Source organism: Aethalodelphis obliquidens, unplaced genomic scaffold, assembly GCF_003676395.1.
Source record: "Aethalodelphis obliquidens isolate GAN/ISIS:26980383/991018 unplaced genomic scaffold, ASM367639v1 scaffold20, whole genome shotgun sequence".
Lineage (NCBI taxonomy): Eukaryota > Metazoa > Chordata > Mammalia > Artiodactyla > Delphinidae > Aethalodelphis > Aethalodelphis obliquidens.
In genome coordinates this window covers 18,692,512-18,713,223 of record NW_020837964.1, presented here as the reverse complement: position 1 = coordinate 18,713,223, position 20,712 = coordinate 18,692,512, and the positions used below count along the sequence as shown (strand labels likewise).

The following is a 20,712-nucleotide window of genomic DNA, read 5'->3' as shown; positions in this document are numbered from 1 at the left end:
CTCCTCTGCTTAAAACCCTGGTGCCTTGGGAGCAGAGGAGGCAGCTTGAGGCAGGAGCAGGCCAGTCACACTAGGGAGCATCCTCATGGAGGCAGGGTGGTCATATGTACTGTGTCCCTAGGTGCCAAGCCCTGCCCTGTGCATGCTGTAATCCTCTGTCACATGGGGAAGCAGGATTAACATGTTAAGAATGGGGAAAATGAAGCTGAGAAAGGTTAATTTTCTGGGGTCACCCAAACTGGGATTTTGAGCATGAGCTCTTTTCCTCAGACTGAAAGGAAGCTAACCTTAATACCCCTCAGAAGAGCTGTGACCAGTGTTTGGAGCGAGCGTATTTAGAATGCATTAAAATCTTAATTTGAGGAGAAGAGGTCCTATGGCCCACCTTTTTGTATTTGCTACTTTTTCTTTGTCTCAGATGAAAGCTGTTTCGCGGGAGAGAATCAAAGCTTTAAGTATCTATGCTCTTTGGGGTCTTGCAAAAAGTCTTGAGAATCCTTGAGACACCAGGGGCCTAGGCACTCGACAAGTAGACTGGGAAGGGGCCAAGCCCTCCAGGACGGCTGTGCCACATCAAGGGTGCCAATCCCGGTAAGACTCACAACAGAGACCAGACACTCGTGACTACTCATGGATGTGTATTTTAATAAAAATAATTCTGTCAAAATACAACAGGAGTTTTTTCATCTCTCAAGTACAATTTAATAGGACGTTTTGTGTTAGAATTCTCTCTAAACCCTCCCACACCCACAAGTTTCATGCTAATGCCAAGTATCAACTTGCGAGGACAAAGGCAGAACCAGTGTGCACGATGTGGAGGACGTCTGTGTCAGCTGTAGTTACTAATGGAGGAAAACCCAATGCAAAGAGGCGGCGCCTGAGGCAGCCAGAGTCCACAATCTGGCCACAGGTCCGTGTGCACGGGGCTGGTGGTCAAGTAGGGCTCTCCTGCCCAGCTGCCACACAGTGTGCATACCTGAGTTGTGAGCGACCAAAGGAACTTTCAGCTCTGACAGGTCTCTGCCTCATCTTCTTTGTGCTTGCTTAAGGGGTAGGAAGGTGCTGGGAGGCTGGGCAGTCCCCGCTTCTCCATCTCTTGGTGTCCCTGTTCTGCCGGCCGACACCCAGCCACAGACCCATGTAGGTGAGGAATAGGGGTTCTGGCTTTCTTTGCATGTCCGCCAGTTTCTGCTCTGGAAGGAGCGACCATTTGGTGAAGCAAGAGGAAAAGGTAAGTAGGGAAGGCTGCTCCCCGAGGGCTGAACAACCCAACAGAGCCAGGTCTTCTTCCTGCCTCCTTGGTTCAAGTTCAGCTCTTCACCGGGACTCCTCCCAGGTGCCTTCCCCACTCTCGGCTCCCGGAAGCAGGCTGGCAGGACTGGGTGTGCATAAGGGGCTCCTCGGGCTGGCAGGCAGGCCTGGACTGTCAGCAAGACAGTGGGCTCAAGCAGCTTGAGTTTGGACCTCTCCACGGCTTGTGGGGCAAAGGCTTATGTCCCAAAGGTATGCTGTCCAACTGGGACAGAAAGCCCCTCTGGAGAGGAACAGAGTAAACAACTTGGACTCAGCTGAAACAGTGAGATAAGGCACAGAAAATGGGGAGGTGGCCATGGGTACTGAGTATGAGGCAGGCGGACACCCAACCCCAAGCAGCACACAGCTGTCCTGAGCCCTCCTGGGCTGCTCAGCTGCTCTACAACCCAAGCCCAGGCACCCATCCCCATCCCTGACACACCCCTGAAGGTACCAGCTGCGCAGACACTGCTGGAGGCCTCGCCAGCCTAACCCCTCACCCGCCATTCAGCTTTAGGACTAAACAGTGTTGTCCAATCCTCAGGAATGAGGTTAGTCCCAGTTCTGCCCTAATTTCTTGTGTGACTTTGGCCAAGTCACTTAATCTCCTGGGCCTGTTTCCTTATCTATAAAAGGAGAGGACTGTTGGAGTAGATGTTCTCTGAACTTCGTTCCAGTTGCAAAAGCCTCTGGTTTTAATTCCCAATCCTGCTTGCTTCTGACCATTTTAAGAGCCTGATGTTTCCAACTTCTTGGTTTGGAAGCTAGGCATCCCCAAGTTTGCACAGGATGAATTTCCTTTACAGACAGGACAACACTCCCCTGATGTGTTGCAGTCTCTGGGATGCCAGCTGGGGCCCTAGTAGGGACCAAGAAAAAAGCAGCAGCCTACAGGATCATGTCCCAGGGCAGAATTCTGGGAGAGCACAGGGCCACTGGGCCCATCACCAGCAGTTAGTCCAACTCAATCATTTCTCTTGTTGTCCAGCTGTAGGCCCAGCGAGTCCTGGTGGGCACTGAATATCTCAGGCCACACCAACCATTCCTGAATCCACTGATGGAAAGCAGAAGCTTGGCCAGCCCAGATCCAGGCAGGGACTGGAAGCTCGACTTCTGACCTTGCCCCTTTGCAGGGGCTGCTTGGGTACTCCCTCCCACTGTGAGGCCGATGGGGAAATCCCAGCCCATCCTGGTGCTCCTCTGGGAGGCCTCTTCCCTTTCTTCCTCCTGGGCAGTCTGTCCTCTCCACAGATGGCCGGCCTAAGTCCTGGCAGCATCGTAACCCTTCCTCTCCTGATTCCCTGATGGCAGTACCGGGACTGTTTCTGACCCACGAGCTGTGAGGATCCGTCTGACATGGACGGTGGGACATTTGTAAAGCCCATGAGGTCCTTTCCTCTGGCCAGCAAATATTCTTAACAGTCTTTCCTAAGAGTGGCCGGGGCCAAACTGCAAAGGAGCTGCCTGGCACAGCTACAGTGAGGCCTGGCCTAGGGGGTCAAGGGTTCCATCCAATCCAGCGACTGGCAGCCCAAAAATCTGTCTCCACAAGGCTTGGCTTTCCAACAGAAAGCATCAATTCCATCAAAGCTGTGCAGAGACGGTGAAGATCCAGGCAGGAAAAAGGCAGCCCCTGTACTCAAGGGCCTCTGTCCTGGGTATGGAGACTTCCTCCCCGCAGCCTGACACTCAGCAGCTCTCAGGCAATCAATTTAGAGTAAATGAATTATTTGGCCATCTTAACAACAAAGGCAGGCAGGATGTTGAAAAGGGAAGAGAGAGAGAGGCAAGGCAGGCAGTGAGAGGCAGGGTAGAACGGTAGATAGCGTGCTAGCCAAGGACCCTCTAACTCCCTTGCTCTGCTGTGTAGCCCTGGGCCAATTCATCTCTTCTTTGGCCCTGGGCCCTGCAGTTCTCTGCTCAGTTCAGCTCTCGGGGGCCTAGGGACCCACACCTCTCAGATGCTGCAAACCAGCTTAGCCTGACCTGCCCACTATGTGGCCCCCAAAGCCTACTGGGCTTCCCTAGGCTGCAGCTGGGCCTGTGGCTCAACAAAGGGGAAGCCTGAAATAAACGAATCACTTGGCTGAGGTGACAGAGATGATTCTTTTTAAATGAGTTGGACTCAAAAACGTATGGTGTCTGGACAGCTTCACCCAAGAGGTGCTGGACCACTAACACTACGATAAATACTGTGTCTTTTTTTAATATATATATTTATATATATATATAATCTCATTTTTTTTACTTATGAAAATAATAAGCTATCACCAACTTGGATAGGCTTTACCACTAAATTAGCAGAAACCAGCTCAGCACAAACTCTCCAGAGATAAATACTGGTGGCTCAGTCGGGGGGGGGGGGGGGGATTAAAAAACCCCAACCTCTCCTCAAAACAAACCCCTTCTTTCAAAATAGAAGTAACCAGACAATACTGTGTCATAGGCCGCTGCACATGAAGGGGGGAGAGAGAGAGACTGAGGGTGGGAGAAAAAGAAAGGAAGGAAGGGAAGGAAGGAGAGGAACGGGGGAGGCCAGGCAGGAGGAGTGGACTCTGCCCATGGCTTCCAGGTCCCTGCACCAGGTGCCGATGGAGGGCAGGGCTGCTCCAGCCCTGGGGCCGAGGGAGGGCCAGGTGGGGCCAGACAGTGTGGTCAGCTAGTGCAAGTAGTCGTCGACTCTGGCAAAGGAGCAAGATCCCAGGCCCGCTCGGGCCATGAGCCGTAGACATTCAGATGCCTGGCCCAAGGCGAGCATCAGAGGGGGCTGCTTTGGCAGGTTCTGAGACTCTGTGGAGAAGAGACAAGGCCTGGTCACTGCCCTGCTCAGGGCTAAGCCCAGGTCAAAGTTCCCTTGGGAGCAGAAGGTAGGGGGAGTGGACAGAATCTCTTGGAACAGAGCGTTCATGTGTCTCTGTGTCACCAGGCCATGGCCCTGCCTGTGAATCTCAGCTTTCTTTAGAGCAATGAGCTAGCCAAGGCCCAGGGTCATAGTCTAGGGCCCATCATGATCTAGCCAGCCAACTCAGCTGGGCAGAGGGAGGTGAGGGTTTAGGTTCAGCCATGGGAGCCCAACAGTCCTATGGGTCACCAGAGAGCCTCTGGGCAGAGCTCACTGCCCAGATTTGGATAAACATCAGCAATTTCTAGGGAGGGGTGAAGGGGCCAACCTAGGTACTCATAGGCCAGCTTCTGTTTTTGTTAGATCCACTTACCTAAAATGGCGCTGTTGAGGGCAGCGCATACAGGCTCCCTCTGGATGGGGTCAAGCTGCTGGCCAACTGGGCAGCTCCAGGGGTCTGAGTACGCAAGCAGGCTAAAGGCATCCTAAAGGACAGGGCATTCTTGAAAGGACTATGGCACACACCACGCACCCCCTCCTCCATGGCTCCAGGGGGATACAGGGCCCTGCGTGGTGCCCACGGAGAGCACAACATACCCTGACCGAAGGGTCAGGTAGGGCTGTGTCCTCCCCAGAACGTAGAGAGGGTGGGTGTACCCTGGATGTCCTGTTCCCCACTGCAGACTTGACTAGAGCCCGCTCTGTCCCGTTGCTGCTGCCTGCCCCCAGTGCCCTCCCACAGTCACACTGCCCCACCACCAAATGGGGGCCCATTCTGTATGAGGGCCTGGCTTGTCCTGTACCTGCAGCATCTCTGTGTGGGCCAAATTCTTGCCGTATTCCCGGCCCAGCTGCTCACTCAGTGCCTGCAACTCACGGCCAAACAGGATAATCCTTTCTGTGGCCGCCTGATTGCCCCCGCAGAGCTGCCGCCGAGGATGCCCATCATCTGCACCCAGAGCCCAGCAAAGAACACATCAGGAGGATAAAGAGAGAAAGGGAGGACTAGGGTGGGGTCCCCAAAGAGAACACGACAAGAAGGACCTTGGCTGGGGGTAGGGTGGGGTGGTGCAGCTTCTGCTAGAGGCAAGTGAGGGCTGAGAGGAGCAGGTGGACCATCCGGAGCTGAGCTCCTCTTACGTCCACCTATAGCCCATGGTCTACGAGTCAGACGGGACTCAAGTTTGCCCTCTTCCCACCCTCTGCAAGATGCAAGGGTGTTCATAAGGTGTCTGCTCTCACCAGCTCCCTCCAGCTACAAACGCTGGGAACTTGTTCTGGGCAGCAGGCTGAGGCCCTCCCACCTCAAGCACCGATTCATGATTGGCTAAGGAGGCAGTGGACCAGATCTGGATAGAGCTTCTCCAGCCACCAAAGCCTGCCCATCCCAACCGCCACAGAGGGGAGAGGACAACGGGACTGAGCAATGCCGCCTGTGGAACACCATGCAGGGGCATGGCCTTACCCATGCTGGACTCATCCGTCTGCAGGTCTTCATGCTTGTAGGCACCATTGACAATGCGTGTGGACATGCTCTCCAGCACACCATTGGGGTAATGTTCCGCCTCCATCTCCATCTCACTGTCGCTGTGGAGAAGGGTTGAGGTGGGAGTTAGCAAAGGGGATGTGACTGGAGCAGCCTGGTTGGGCCTCCATTTAGGCTTTAGCCGCAGTTGGCAGTGGGTAAACTGAGGCCCCCAAAGGGCATGAAAGGACAGCTCCCAGGCTTCCCAGGCTCTAATACTTGGGCCCTACTGTGACACCAGCCATCCCAGAGGCTTGTTATCTCACTCCCACTCTGGTCCCCATGCTGCCTCTGTGACCATCCCCACCCTGGCCCTCCTCTGAGTTGATACACCCCTTCTACACACCCCCTGACCCCCAATGACCAGGGCAGGTAAGTCCTGATAGGCATCTCTGGAAGCCAAACCTAGGTCAGCCCTGTAGCATGCTGGAAGGCTACTGAAAGCCACCTACAGTCTGCAACCTAAAAACCCTGCCTGCCCAACCTGGCTGACCACAAGCTAAGCCCAGTAAAAGCTCCTTTAGTATAGACTCTGGGGGTTCTGAGAGGCCTGGTATTCTTGGAGGCAACCACATTCTCAGCGTCAGCGCCTCTGGAGAAAGACAGGGCCAAGGAAAGTGGCAGCTGAATCAAGAGTTGGACCAGAAGCTGGAGCCAATGCCAGGCCTGGTGGGTCAGCGGCTACTATTCCAGGCACAGACCTGGGATGGAGGTGGGGGTAAAGGGCAGGGTGGCGCTCAAAGGACAGGCTGCAGTGGGCGCAGAGCAGAAGGCAGGAGGAAGGAGCAGAAGGCAGGAGGAAGAAGCAGAGCAGAGCAGAACAGGCACCTGGTCTCCTGGTTACTGGTACTGCTGTGGGGCTGGGACTTGGTGGAATCTGTTGAGTTGGACTCGGAGTAATTGACTGAGGATGGAGATGAGGAGGACGAGGACGACGACGAGGAAGAGGAGGAGCTGGGCGGAGGGTATTTACTGTGGTTCTGTTTGCTCTTGGTGGAAGCGACACCATTGCTGCAGCTGGGACTATCTGCTCCTAAAAGCCGGGGGACAGTCAGAAGAGGAGGGGCAGCTTGCCATCAAGCAGGGCCCCAGGAATACCTACAGTGGTCCCACTTCCCTTCCCCCAATCCAGCAGCAAGCCTTGAGCCCATCCCAGGGAAGGGTGTATGGGTGGCCTTGCTTCTCCACACCAGTTCTTCCCAGAGCCCTCTGGAGAGTGGCTGACCTGTGTTGTGCATGTGGGAACTAGTGGGGCCGTGTCGGGGGCTGAGGCTTGGGGAGCCAGGGTAGCTGTCCTGGGACTTGGGGCTTCGGGAGCTCAAGCTGCGGACCTCACTGTCAGTCCCATTCACCATCTCCACAAACTGTCGGCACCTGCAGAAGGAGCAGAGCAGCAACGCTCTGGGCTTGGTCTGGGTTGTGTATGCCCACCACCAGCTGGGCTGTGGGGGACCTGACGGTGCCCCAAACTTACTTGAGCATGAAGAGCAGGTTGGGGTTGTGCTCCAGCAGCCCTGGGTAGAAGCGCTGTGTGGTCTCAATGGCCTCACCCACACGGCCCTCCAGCACCAGCTTCTGGATCTCTGCAGAGAGCAAGAATGCGGCAGTGAGTGAGGGGCCGCAGACCTTCCTCACAGCCACACGTCTACACACTGCCAGCCCCAAGCACGGACCAGCTGAGAGTCAGGTGGGCTGGCTCAGAGTGGCAAGCCCGCTGAGATGCTCACAGAAGAGGCTGAAGAAACAACCTGGCCAACCAGCCCCACAACAGATCCTGGTTTCTGTCAAGTGTCAGGTAGTCCTCAAAGAATAAGAGGGGAAAATGGAGGGGGGTGCTCTTAGCCCAGAGGCAGCAGGTTGAATTTGGAGGCCTGCTCCTATGCAGTACAGGTTGCCAGGGACCTGGGCGGGGGAAGAGGTCCTGGCTGTGGGAGCATAATCTAAGGATGGGCACCCGGGCAGCTTCGTGGCCTGAGAGGCTCCTCTTCAGACAGACTTCTCTCCTCAGGCTTCACAGGGGGTTGCCAATAGGAGCTCATGGATTCTGGGTCAGGGCCCATGTCTTGGCAGTCTTCAGGGGCTGCGGCGCGCCCCCTGCTGAGAGAGGAGGTCACCCTCCTCACACTGGCAGCTCTGACGCTGACATCTCTCAGGCCGTCGGCATCGTGCTCTTGCCCTGGGGCCTGGTGCGTCTTGCTGGGAGCCACTTCTGGGTAGATCCCAAGTCTGGGATCCCTTTCCGACTGTCTGGCTGGGCGTGGCTTCTCTGGGAGACACAGACACATGCACATACACAGAGACGACAGGCTCAGAGTGACGCAAGCAGGCACACACAGACACACGTGTCCACACACACCTACTCTCCCTCACTCTCCTCTCCTTCCTATCTCCTTTCTGGGCTGTTTCCTCTTTCCCAGCACCCTCCTTCCACAAAAGAGCCCCAAACACGCAGTATGCAGGCTAGTATGAACACCAGGAAAGCTTCCTTTGGCTCCTTCTTTGTTGGTCTGCAAAGCCCAGGACCAGAGGTGGGAAGCAGAGAAAGGTCTACCACAGTGGCCACGGAGCATCAGCCTTCCCCGTCTGACTGCTTCAGTCTCCTCTCTGCCCAGGGGCAGGCAGAACTACCAAGGTTGAGTAAATGGTGGCAAAGGCAGAGCACTGAACTGGTAAGATGCAAACACACTCTTTCTCGAAGACCGTGAACAGGAGGCTGAGTGGAATCCAGGATGCAGGAGGAAGGAAACAAGCATGGAGGAAGATCCAGCCATACCAGGCCCCAGCCTGTGCCAGGCCATCAGAGTATGCATTAGGGAGGCTGCACCGAGACATTCCCATGCTGCTGGACTGTCCTTCTGGACAGTGTGGTCTTGAAAGAGGGACAGAAGAAGGGCCTGGGGCTGGGCTGTGGGCTGGTCTTCTGGTGAGGACCTGAGCTGAACAGATTCCTGACAGGTTACCCACGGCTGTCATGAGCCAGAGAGCAGAATTAGGGACAGGTGAGAGAGGGAGGGAGAGGGGAGAGGAGAATCAACCTTACTTTGTCTGTTCTTTATGGACGCTTGTTCTTCCTGAATCGGGGTTTCAGTCATTCGGGCAAAAGCTGTGGCCGTGGCACAATACCCATGATGCACCAGGTAAGATGAGACCATGCTAGAAAAAAGGAAATGCTCAAGGTGACACTTAAGAACTGCATTTCTCACCAACCCCCTGATGGGACAGACTATCTCCCTGTTAGGTCTTCCTTAAACATATCTTACAGGTGCAACCTCCACAGAATAATAAAGGGGCTGAAACAAATGAAAAATCCCCCAGTGCTCATGCAGTCAGGCAGAAGAGGGGCAGGTCACCACATCTGTCCTCACAGCTTGGAGGAGTGGCTGCAGTTTCTCTGGGATATGCTGCCCACAGGTGGGCAAGTATGATAACAGAAGTACATACAGAGGCACATACCATCTCCTTATAGAAGCGGCTGCCTCCTGTGACCTGAAGCAAACCCAGAGACTGCCGAGAGTCTCTATGAGGGCTTCCTGGAAGGGCAGCCAGCCAAGCAGTCTGGCAGCTGCCCAGTGGTGATGCATGCCACGTGCGTACCTTCTACAGACACAGGAGCTCCTCTGCAGGTGCCCCACGCGCCCGGCAGAAGCATTCCAGCTCAGGTGAACCTGGCCCTCAGGAGTGTTGGCTCTAGACGGTGATGGGGAGCTAACCCACGACCCAAGTTACTCCACGATACACAACAAATTAAGGGCCCAAGAAGCCAAGGTTTCAGGCAGTAACGTGGCCAACAGGAACACAATCTTTGGGAGATGGCCCTGAGAAGCCTGATGCCCAGAAACCATTTAATCCCACTGGAAGCTGGCTAAGCAGCAGCACACGTAGAGTCCTCGTATCTGATGTGTACAAAAGTGAATACCTTGGTGTGTGCATATGTCAGTGTCATTAATATAACTGCCAACACAAATGTCTGAAGAGCTGTCATGCAGAAGGCACAGAAGTTCAGCTGTGTTCCCTCATGTTTTAAGGGGTAAATGAGATGATCCATATAAAGTGCCTAGCAAAGCAAGAAGTCAATATATACAACCTCTTATTATGAAATTACGTATTTATAACATTAATTATGAATAAGAATTATAATACTTATATTATTATAAACACAAGGTTAAAAATTCTTGACAAAACACGGTTCAGATGCGCCCATATGCACGTCAGAGGCCACTAAAATGTACAGTCCCTTTGACTCAGTAACTCCACTTCTTGAAAGGACACCCAGAAAATAATCTTAAATATGGAAAACTCTTTATGTACAAAAGGGTGACCTACACAAGCAAGAGAGAAGAAATAACCTGAACCTACCACCAAGGGAAGCCAGCCAAGGGGCTTGTGGCAAATGTGTCTGCGAGATAATACAGCCATTAACAATGTCCATAAAGCGAAGTTATATGAAATCACAGATATGAGTTATATGCAGGTCTCAGCAAATACTACATATGAACACACAGGCACACAGATACATACATGTAAACAAATACACCCACGTGCTGAGCCCAGGCCCTGTCAGCTGAGAGTATTAGTCCCTCCCCAACACAGCTGGGGCAGCCCCACCTCTCCCCTTGTCTGTCCCAGCAAGCCTGCTATGGGGACTGGCACCATGCTGGCCCTCCAAGGAAGGGCTTCTTATAAGTTCTGGGGGCTGGGGCAAGATGTAGTAGTGCTGCTATTCCTGAGAAGGGTCTGGCCACCTAGCCCCTGCCTCAGCCCTCCCATGGGGCCTGCCTCAATATCAATCCCTAAAGAAAGGAAGGCTACACAAAGAACCCAGTGTGCACCCCACCCCCACCCGCTGGCCTCTGGTACCCCGGTGTCTGCAAGGCAATGACCAGAGCTAGTAGAAGCCCAGCCCTTCTCGGCCCACCCCTGGGAGCCAAGCTAACAAACTAACCCACCTCCTGGCAGAGTGGGTACAGGTCATTGCCTCACTCAGGCCTGCAGCTGTCAAGTGGAAGAGAGAACCATATCTGGCCTCCCTTGGGATTCTCATCAAGACTGTTTCCCAGGAGAGGCTGGGAATTAATCAGCCAAGAGCCAGCTAGGTCCTAGGGAGGACCCTCTTCACACCACCACTGCCACAGATGCAAGGGACTTAGCTGGATCTGACCCTGAGAGGTGACCTTAGGCCAGAGTCATGGTATGACAGACACTCCCTATGATGGAAAAGAAAAGTGCACAGAGGAAGATACCACAGGGCGTACTAGCACATCCTCTGCAAAATGACCTGGGGAAGGAAAACCGCCCTGCTGGTGCTATTACATACAGGGCCTTCCGATCCAGTTGAGGGGGCAAAGGTTTAACTAGGAGCAGCTCTGGAGAACTGAACTAAGAGAGGAGGAGAGCAGCAGGCAGAGTCATCCTGGGAGTGCTTTCCAGAAGGAACGCTACCCACTGAAGTTCACAAGAGCAGCTTGTAGCAGTACAGGGGCCTACAGGAGAGTGAGGCCCCTGGGACGGGGCAGGGCTGGGTAAGGGCGGGAGCAGGGCACTCACTTCTGCAGCACCGCCTGCCACTCGCCAAGCCGGGCACTGATGGGGAAGCAGTGGACAGTACCCTGGACCTTGGCACGCCACTCCCGCATGTAGTCCTCAATGTCAAACAGGAAGGGTTGCTGCCCAAAGTTGGCGTCCACAATCTCCCCAGGTGTCTGCAGGCCTACGGTGGGGTAGAGGTTGGCCTGAGGAGGAGAATGAAATGTCAGTTGGGCCCTGAGGGCAATGGGGCAGCAGGGCCTCGCCTCATCTCACCTCCGGCACAGAGGGGAAGGCGCTGGCTCCCGCAGGCCGTTGCTTTGGCTTTGAGAGAATTGCAGCATGGCTGGGGGAGGCAGGGCTAAGCCACATTCTGCCCACCTCCCTAGCAGAGACACTATTCCCCAAAGTTTGAGGGGAAATGGCAAAAGAAAAGCAAGGCAGGCTCAACATGGAGTCTCTTGCCCGGCATCAGAGGCTGTAGTGTTCCCAAAGCCCAAGGCCCCCCTTCGGGACTCAGCCAGGGCACAGAGAGGCAGGCTGGGCTCCACAGCCCTGCAGGTGTGCCCGTGAAGATCTGCTGCAGGGGTGGATGATGGCTCCTCTCAGAAAGATCCAGGACCACGGATCCTTTTGCCACAAAAAAGGGGGGTATATAAGGGGGCAGGAAGGGATGCGGGGAGAGAGGAAAGGAGGGGAGTTAGGTGACACTAGAAAAGGGTAAAGAAAGGCTGCTGCCCTTCCTGTCTGAGGCTCACTAAGAGGAGGATCTTCTGGCCAGTGAGGTTTGGGCATGTCCCTCTGGGTGTGGGGCTCCCTGCTTCCCATCTATCCCCTGCCTTGACCAGCTTTTGCCAGGTCGCTCCCTCACTCCATGCCTTCTATGGCTCCCACTGCTACAGCCCAATGCCTCACCAGCCTCCTCCTCATTGGCCCCAGGTCCCCAGTCTTCTCTTCCACCTTCCATCCTTAGACCACGTATCATTCCTGACTACCACGTGCCGGTACTGCACACTGGGTTCAGCCTTTCTAGCACTTGGCACAGAGTGCCATCACATCCATGTCTGGGTGTTTCATGTCATACCTCCACCACTAGACTCTTCCCCACTCAGGGTCAGAATTCTCCTCCTGTGTCTGTTCCCTTTCTTTGCTTAGGACCACAGCCCCTCTCTGGGGACTCCAGGTTGGAGGGAAGGATTTTGATACATAGACAGAGGTTCTAACAGGATCCTGCGTGTTGCAGTCTGGGCTTCAGAAGGCCCCTCAGATCACAGGGGCATTTCCTATTCCTAGAGCATCACAGGGGAGCCCAGGATCCCTAAGCAGCCCCCAGAGTCAGCAAACCTTTTCTCCTTCCAGACCCCAGCCAGGGCACACAGAGCCAGGCCAGGCTCCCAGCATTCTGGGTGGAGGCCCTGCATGTGACAAGGCCTGTGATGACTCATGACAAAGAAGGACTAGAGTGCAGGAGGTGGGATGAGCCCTGAACGAAGCCAGCAGGAAACCTCACCCTTTTCTAAGAGGAGAAAAACCCATAAATCTCACCTCTCTGGCCCAGGAGTACCCTGCACAGTAGCAGGTTCAGTCCTCTAGGGCACTGGCTTTCCTCAGGGATCTCTGATGGGTATGCACAGGGACCTGGCTCCCTAACAGCTCAGGAACAAGTTTCTATACGAACAGTTTTCTATACTCTGCACACAGGTCCACTAGCTATAAGCCACACAGAACTGGTTCAGACCAGCTGAACCATGGAGCTACCTCATCTCTGCCCACACCGTCCCCTACCTCCTAGCTGCCTTTGGAAATGCCACAAATCTCTGTCACCTGCTAAGAGTCATGGAGGAAGACCAGGCCTTGCTGCTGGAGAGAGAAGAACGCTGGCAGGTACCGCCTACTGGTACCTTCAAGCTGACGACACAGCACACATCCCTGGCTGGGGAAAGGGCAGGACTCCACACCCTGCACTTGCAGGTAACACCATGCCCTTTCCCAGTCGGCCCCCGGGGCCAGAGCAGGAGACCCAATAGTAGTACTTACCGGGAGGTCTGTGAAGGCTATACCTGTGGAGGGAAAGGAACAGTCATCAGGCCACCTGGTTTCCCATGCCCCTGTGGGCCCCGCAAGGGTCCGTCACAATGGCTGGGGGAGGGGCTGGTCATCACACCTCCCCTATGGTGAAGGACAAGCACTAGCCAGGGCTTGGTAGGTTTATTTTTTATTTTACTTATATTTTTAATAAATTTATTTATTTATTTATTTTTGGCTGTTTCGGGTCTTCGTTGCTGTGCGCGTGGGCTTTCTCTAGTTGCGACGAGCGGGGGCTACTCTTTGTTGCAGTGCATGGGCTTCTCATAGTGGTGGCTTCTCTTGTTGTGGAGCGCGAGCTCTAGGCACACAGCCTTCAGTAGTTGTGGCACACAGGCTTAATTGAACTACCATGTGGGATCTTCCCGGATCAGGGCTCAAACCCATGTCCCCTGCATTGGCCAGCAGATTCTTAACCACTGCATTACCAGGGAAGTCCCGCCTGGTAGGTTTACACCCTGGCCTTCCCTTTGCTGAGTCGCTTGGCCAGAAGTGAAGTCAGATATTTGGGTATTTGTCCACAGCATTTCTACCCTCTCAGGGAAAACCTGCTAGGAAGGACTAAACCCAAATGATCTACCCTGAGGCCTCTCTAGGCCTGATTGTTCTCTTGATCCAACATGTATTTAGGGAGACCTCCTGTGTATGCCAGGACCTTTTCCATCCATTATCTCATCTGATCCTCATACCAACTATGGGTAGCAGGCTTTCTTATCCCCATTTTACAGATGTGGAAAGTAAGCCTCAGAGGTTAAATGATTTGCCAGCAGTCATAAAACCAGCAGAAGCTAGTGGGACTGGACTCATTTCTAGTCTGATGCTCCAACATCATCTCTAAGCTGACAGAGCAGTGGAGACAGAGAGGGCAGCAGCTGCCCATCTTCAGCCCATACTTGCCCAGAGTCCCGAGAGATTCCGAGTTGACAAAGCCCAAGTTAACAATGGCCTGTGTACCCTCTGAACCCTCCTGCCAAGAGAAGAGGCTATGTTTCTAGGGACCTTAGTCCTAAATCAGAAGTGAGGGTAGAGGGGATAGGGACCCTAAATATAGGAACAGCCCTGAGCAGGAGAGGGGCCTCAGCATATCTACCAGAGCATTCATATTCTGCAGATTGAGAAATGACTCAAGGCCCAAGGACACTCTCCCAAGGGCTCATAGCCTTCCCATTTTTTAAAATTCTTATATCTTCTAGAAGCTCCTAAGCTTTCGGCCTGAGAGGTTTTCAAACCACTGACTATTTGGAGGTCTCTGTCTGCTCCCTCAACTCCACCCCAAAAAGAAAGTGAAACCCAGCAAGACTGAAGAACAGGTGAGGGTCTGATGATAGGTCTCCCAGTAAACCTGGGGCCAGAATCCTGACAGCAGCCAAGTGAGCATCCCATGTTCTTCCTCTGTGCTGGGCACTGGAATCATGTCTTACAAGGAAGCATTTAATCCTCAAAACAACCCTGGAAGGTGTATAATGCCTCTGACACTAGTTTACATATGAAAAAACCAAGGCACAAAGAGACTGTTTACATTCTTTACTGGGCTATTTTGCTCCTCAGTGAAAGAAGTTCATAAACCCATGACCTTCCTGCCTGAGGCCACTCCTGAGCCCCACATGCAGAGTCAGCAGTCACAGAACTAGCAGGATGGAATCTGGAAGCCCTTCCGTGTCCACCCACCAGGTCTGCATGGGAGCTGCCCCCATGAATCTCAGTGTGGCCAGGCTACTGCTGCTGTACTCCCAGGCTCGCGAAGAAGCCCACAGAACCCTGGAAGAAAGTGGAGTCCAGTCTCCATCAATTATCTGCAGTGTGACCTTTGGCAAGCTACCCAACCTCCCTGAGCCCATCTGAAAAAAGGGGGTAACAATATACCCAACACCTCAAGAAGAAAGGAGAAACAGATTCTCTATGAAAGCTGCTTCATAAACTGTGAGGTCTATGTACAAGTTGGCTAGAGTTGCGCCACAGGGCGAGACAACTGCCACATTTCTACCCAGGGGATGACCTACTCGGGCTTGCCTACCTCTACTCACAATGGCACTCAGGAAGGACAAGGCCTTGAGGTGCTTCCAGGAGGATGAGGAAAGAGGCTACTCCACCCCCTATTGCACTGAACAAGGGCAACACCGCTCCCTGTAGGTCTCTGGGAGCCTCCACAAAGACATTGTGATGGCAAGATCTGAGATGGCCCACGGGAAGATCTGAGAAGGGCCAGGCAAAGATCCAGGATGCAAATAGGACATTCAAACCTGCTGCTAAGAAGTACCCTTAGCCAAAAAGACACAGCTCAGGGGTCACTGAGGCTGAGGGTATAAAGAGCCTGTATAAAAATTACTCTGGGGACTTCCCTGGGGGTTCAGTGGTTAAGAATCCACGCTTCAGGGCTTCCCTGGTGGCACAGTGGTTAAGAGTCTGCCTGCCAATTCAGGAGACACAGGTTCGAGCCCTGGTCTGGGAGGATTCCACGTGCCGCGGAGCAACTAAGCCCAGGCGCCCTAAAGCCCGTGCTCTGCAACGGGGGAGGCCACCACAATGAGAGGCCCATGCACCGCAGCGAAGAGTGGCCCCTGCTCGCCACAGCTAGAGAGGTCCCGCGCGCAGCAAAGAGGACCCAACGCAGCCAAAAATAAATAAATAAATTTATTTAAAAAAAGAAAAAGAATCCGCGCTTCCACTGCAGGGGGTGTGGGTTCGATCCCTGGTGGGAAAGCCAAGATCCCACATGCTGTGCAATGCAGGCAAAAAAAAAATTACTCTGAAAGCTCATGGACCACTTGTGGGTGAGACGTCAGTCTCCAGTCTCCATTCACTCAGTGTTCATTTGTTCTCCCATCAACTATTTGCTGAGACCTCCCAGGAGCTAGGCCCTATGACAGACAATAGGGAGCCAGCTGTAAGCCTGGCCCTAAAAGTGCTGCAAACTCCAGCAAGAGAGATGGTGTGCAACTAATAATTACACAGACAACTGACCAATGACACATAGGGTGAGTGCTGTGACAGAGGACAACGGAGCAAATAAAAGGAGCGTGGCGGCCAGAGGCAGGAAACATCACTCTGCTTCTCTAAAGGGAGAAATGTTCTGAGGTTAGAGAGCAATGATTGGCTCACTGATCCTGCGTGAAATTCTGAAGTGCATTATATTGATAAGCTGGCTTGTGAAAAGGAAACAAGGTCATTAGAAGATTCACCAAGTGGTCTATCACTTTCATTGACTTTCCATCAAATTTCGTGATCTAGAAAATGCAGAGGACGGGTCATATCCATTTTTTAGTAAGGTCTCAGTAGTATCCTTGTGGAAAAGACAGAAAAACACAAGATTCAATTAACATAATGAAGTGATTCTTAAATGGCTGGTGTCTACCTGGACAAGCTGTAGGCTGAAGGGCTCAAATCCAGCCTTGTCCTCTTCCAATATTTTTATCAATATCTTGATGAAAACACAAATAAACATGTTTATCAAAAGTTACGTTAATACAATGCTGAAAAGGATACCAAATACTCGAGATAGAAAAAGCAAGACCAAAGAAGATCGTGACAGGCTTGAAAAATAGATAATATAGGCCTAAAGGAAGTTTTATTACAAGATGTGTGAGGACTTCCATGGGGTCTATATAAACATGTACTAGGGGGGACTTCCCAGGTGGTGCAGTGGTTAAGAATCTGCCTGTCAATGCAGGGGACATGCGTTTGAGCCCTGGTCCGGGAAGATCCCACATGCAGAGCAACTAAGCCCGTGCACCACAACTACTGAGCCTGCGTGCCTAGAGCCCGTGCTCCGCAATAAGAGAAGCCACCGCAATAAGAAGCCCGCGCACCACAATGAAGAGTAGCCCCCGCTCACTGCAACTAGAGAAAGCCCGCTCACAGCAACAAAGACCCAACGCAGCCATAAATACATAAATTAATTAATTTAAAAAACCAAACCAAAACAAAAAAAACATATACTAGAGAGAGTTTTTTTTACTTTTCTATTTTTTTTGGTCATGCCACATGGCATGTGGGATCTTAGTTCCCCAACCAGGTATCAAACCCATGCCCCCTGCAGTGGAAAGTGTGGAGTCTTAACCACTGGACTGCCCGGGAAGTCCTGGGAGATGAGTTTTTAAAAACAGTGTGAGGGGGCTTCTCTGGTAGCACAATGGTTAAGAATCTGCCTGCCAATGCAGGGGACATGGGTTCAAGCCCTGGTCCGGGAATATCCCACATGCCACAGAGCAACTAAGCCCGTGCACCACAACTACTGAGCCTGAGCTCTACAGCCCACGAGCTACAACTACTGAGCCCACGTCCCACAACTACTGAGCCCACGTGCCACAACTACTGAAGCCCATGCACCTAGAGCCCATGCTCTGCAGCAAGAGCAGCCACCGCAATGAGAAGCCTGTGCACCACAAGAAAGAGTAGCCTCCGCTCGCCACAACTAGAGAAAGCCTGCGTGCAGCAACAAAGACCCAAACCAGCCTAAATAAATAAACAAATAAATAAAATAAAAACAGTGTGAGGGTCCAGGCTGACATTAAGGTGGCCATGAGCTCCTTAGGGACCTAGGGATCTGACTGACAAAGAGCTTAGGGCCCAGAGGAGGGAGGTGCAGGTACAGAAGGGACAGCAGATATGCCCCAAATCTTATGTCCCACAACAGGTTCCATGCTCTGAGCAAAGTGTGGACAAGCTGAAGAGATGTAAGGAGGGCAGGTATTCAGAGCAGACAGGCAGAACTGGGCCTGGCTCGGAGAGGCAAGTGAAACAGGGCTTGGGTAAGGACTGATAGCCCATAACAGTGGCCCCTGGGACTCTGACAGCAGAAAAGTCAAGAGGCAGGAAATAGCTGGAGTCAGAGAACAGAGTGGGGAATGAGAAGTCATCTTGAGACCTTGGCCTTGCCCTCCAGCAGCTAGCTCCTCACAGGCTGGATATCAGCAACTGCAGCTAGGTGGCTATGGATTTCAGGGGAGAGTCTTTCCGGATGTGCACCTGGGTCAGCTCTGCATCATCTGTGCTATGCTCTTGGCTGCCCATTCTAGGCTGTGGCATCTGACGGCCCTGTTGAGGAATGCTGGCTCCTGCTCGCTCAGCCCCAGCCACAAGTAGACCCCATTTCCACCCAGGTCCCCTGGTCTTGCCCGGGCTCATCTCCTGGAGAAGCTACAGAGGGATGTGGGGAGTGGCAGCCACCTTTTGACTGTCCCGCAAACCAGGGCAAGTGAGCCTCCTACAAGTTGGGTTCAAAGTAAAATGCCCAACTCCCTTTCCTGGCAAGGTCTGTGGTCAACCTGGCTGGTAGGGTTCTGCCAGATTAGAGACCTCTGCAAACCCAGGCAGGCAGGCCCAGCAGTTAGGTACCACCTCAGGGCCACTTTGGCCATGGGTTCCACTCACTCGAGGGCCAAATAGCAGTCAGCCCTACTAGGGCAAGGTGTCAGAATAGCCAAAGTTCCTCTCTGTCTTAGTTTCTAATCCTAAATTCCTATATGTGTACAGGACTACTCTTCAAGGTATCTTCCAGAGTTCTCAAGACCTCCCAAGGACTGCTGCTTCTCCTGGGTTTCTGATCCTAGTTGACAGCACCACTAATCTAGCCACTTTACCATGTTCCCTTCTTTCCAGTGCACCCCATCTATCACTAAGCCCCGCTGCGGCACCCCTAGTCCTTTGCAGGCCTGTTCTCCACTGCCTGCACCCATCACCATGGCCACGGCTCATGCCACCTGCCTCTTCCTCAGCCCTTACTCCAATCAGTCCCTCCTTCTCAGTTTAACCAAAGGGGCTTTTTCAATATAACTCTGTCCAGGTTGCTGTCTATTAACCACAAACAGGCCAGAAGAGATCTGACCCCATCTGACTCCGGCCTGTTTACCTCCTGTACTAGAGCAGCCCTCACTGTTGCTCCATAGCAACCAGTGCCCTGCAGAAGGGCCAGAGAAAGTCTGGGCCCAGGCGACAGGCATGCAAATCACTACCACTGTCAAGTATGTACTAGGGCCCCTCAAACTTCTCACTGACCCTAAACCTAGCTCCAACGAGTGTCACACAGGCCAGGAGCACGACCACGACATTGCTGCTCTCTCAGCACTGACCCAGGCTCGATAAATGCTGCTGAATGGATGGATTAACAAAGGGACCACTTCTATACCCTCCGTTACCCTTGCAGGGCTCCGATGCTAGGAAATGACTGCAGTTGCCTTGAGCTCAGCAGAGGATCTACAACACTGCTTTGGCTTCAAAGCCTCTCACCAACCAAAGTGGCTCCACAGGGCAGACCCTCCAAGGTCCCCTATGTACCCACCAAGGCTGTGGCCATTCTTGGTGTAGAAGCAAGTGCCATTGATGAGGTTGACGCAGCAGCCAATCACGTCTCCTGTAGTGAATGTGGGACCATAGGGCTGGCCAGTCCCAGAGGAGCAGAAGGAATGCCCATCATCACCATGGTAACCATAGGAATGTTTATCCCAACCTGTGGGGGAAAAGAGAGCAAGAGCTGAGGTGAGGTACTTGAGAGAAAAACAAGACAGTCACAGAAGCCCACCCAGGTCTGAGCTCCTCTCCCCAGCCTGCTACCACCTCACCAGCATTCCTGCCCTCTCACAGAGCCAGCTGTGGGCAGGGTCTGGCTATGCAAAATGAGCAGTGAGTTCAGCAAGTCACTGCCCTGAGGAGTTGAGGCAGCCCTACTGAAGAAGGAGCCCAAGCTGTGGTTGACAGGAACCAAAACCATGAGTGCCCTGGAAGAGACTTACCAGAGGGCCATGAAACAAGGAGGTGGTTGGGGAAAGCCTCATGAAGGAGAAGAGGCTTGAACTGAACTCTGAGGTGTATCATGGTTGTTGTTTTTCTTTTTTTTAATTTATTTATCTTATTTATTTATTTCTGGCTGCACTGGGTCTTCGTTGCTGCGTGCGGGCTTTCTCTAGTTGCAGCGAGTGGGGGCTACTCTTCATTGAGGTGCGCAGGCTTCTCATTGCAGTGGCTTCTCTTGTTGAGGAGCAATGGGCTCTCGGCGCACGGGCTTCAGTAGTTGTGGCGTGCAGATTCAGCAGTTGTGGCTCACGGGCTCTAGCGCGCAGGCTCAGTAGTGGTGGTGCAGGGGCTTAGCTGCTCCGTGGTATGTGGGATCTTCCCGGACCAGGGATCGAACCCGTGTCCCCTGCATTGGCAGGCGGATTCTTAACCACTGCACCACCAGGGAAGCCCCTGATGGCTTCTCTTTGTTGTGGAGCACGGGCTCTAGGTGTGCGGGCTTCAGTAGTTGTGGCACACGGGCTCAGTAGTTGTAGCACATGGGCTTAGCTGCTCCACAGCATGTGGGATCTTCCCAGACCAGGGCTCGAACCCGTGTCCCCTGCATTGGCAGGCGGATTCCTAATCACTGCGCCACCAGGGAAGTCCCATGGTTGTTGTTTTTTTAATGTTTTTTTTAACTTAAGTATAATTTACATGTAATAAGAGTCTTCCT

General features: G+C 53.1%; 1 protein-coding gene across 3 annotated transcripts in view; it reads right to left on the bottom strand.

Moving 5' to 3' along the window:
* Positions 1 to 623: 623 nt before the first annotated feature.
* The window catches only part of RANBP10 (RAN binding protein 10), a 67,039-nt gene continuing 46,950 nt past the window's right edge, over positions 624 to 20,712 (bottom strand). For 2 of the 3 annotated variants that reach the window (XM_027119542.1, XM_027119544.1), the window contains 11 exons: positions 19,546 to 19,713; positions 13,221 to 13,243; positions 11,205 to 11,389; positions 8,701 to 8,813; positions 7,135 to 7,243; positions 6,886 to 7,034; positions 6,489 to 6,693; positions 5,601 to 5,722; positions 4,939 to 5,084; positions 4,509 to 4,620; positions 624 to 4,083 (listed from right to left, as the gene is read on the bottom strand). In XM_027119542.1, coding sequence (XP_026975343.1) covers positions 3,953 to 4,083; positions 4,509 to 4,620; positions 4,939 to 5,084; positions 5,601 to 5,722; positions 6,489 to 6,693; positions 6,886 to 7,034; positions 7,135 to 7,243; positions 8,701 to 8,813; positions 11,205 to 11,389; positions 13,221 to 13,243; positions 19,546 to 19,713 — 1,463 coding nt within the window. In that variant the 3' untranslated portion in view covers positions 624 to 3,952. The remainder of the gene's footprint in view (positions 4,084 to 4,508; positions 4,621 to 4,938; positions 5,085 to 5,600; positions 5,723 to 6,488; positions 6,694 to 6,885; positions 7,035 to 7,134; positions 7,244 to 8,700; positions 8,814 to 11,204; positions 11,390 to 13,220; positions 13,244 to 19,545; positions 19,714 to 20,712) is intronic. The other variant, XM_027119543.1, reaches the window with a different exon arrangement.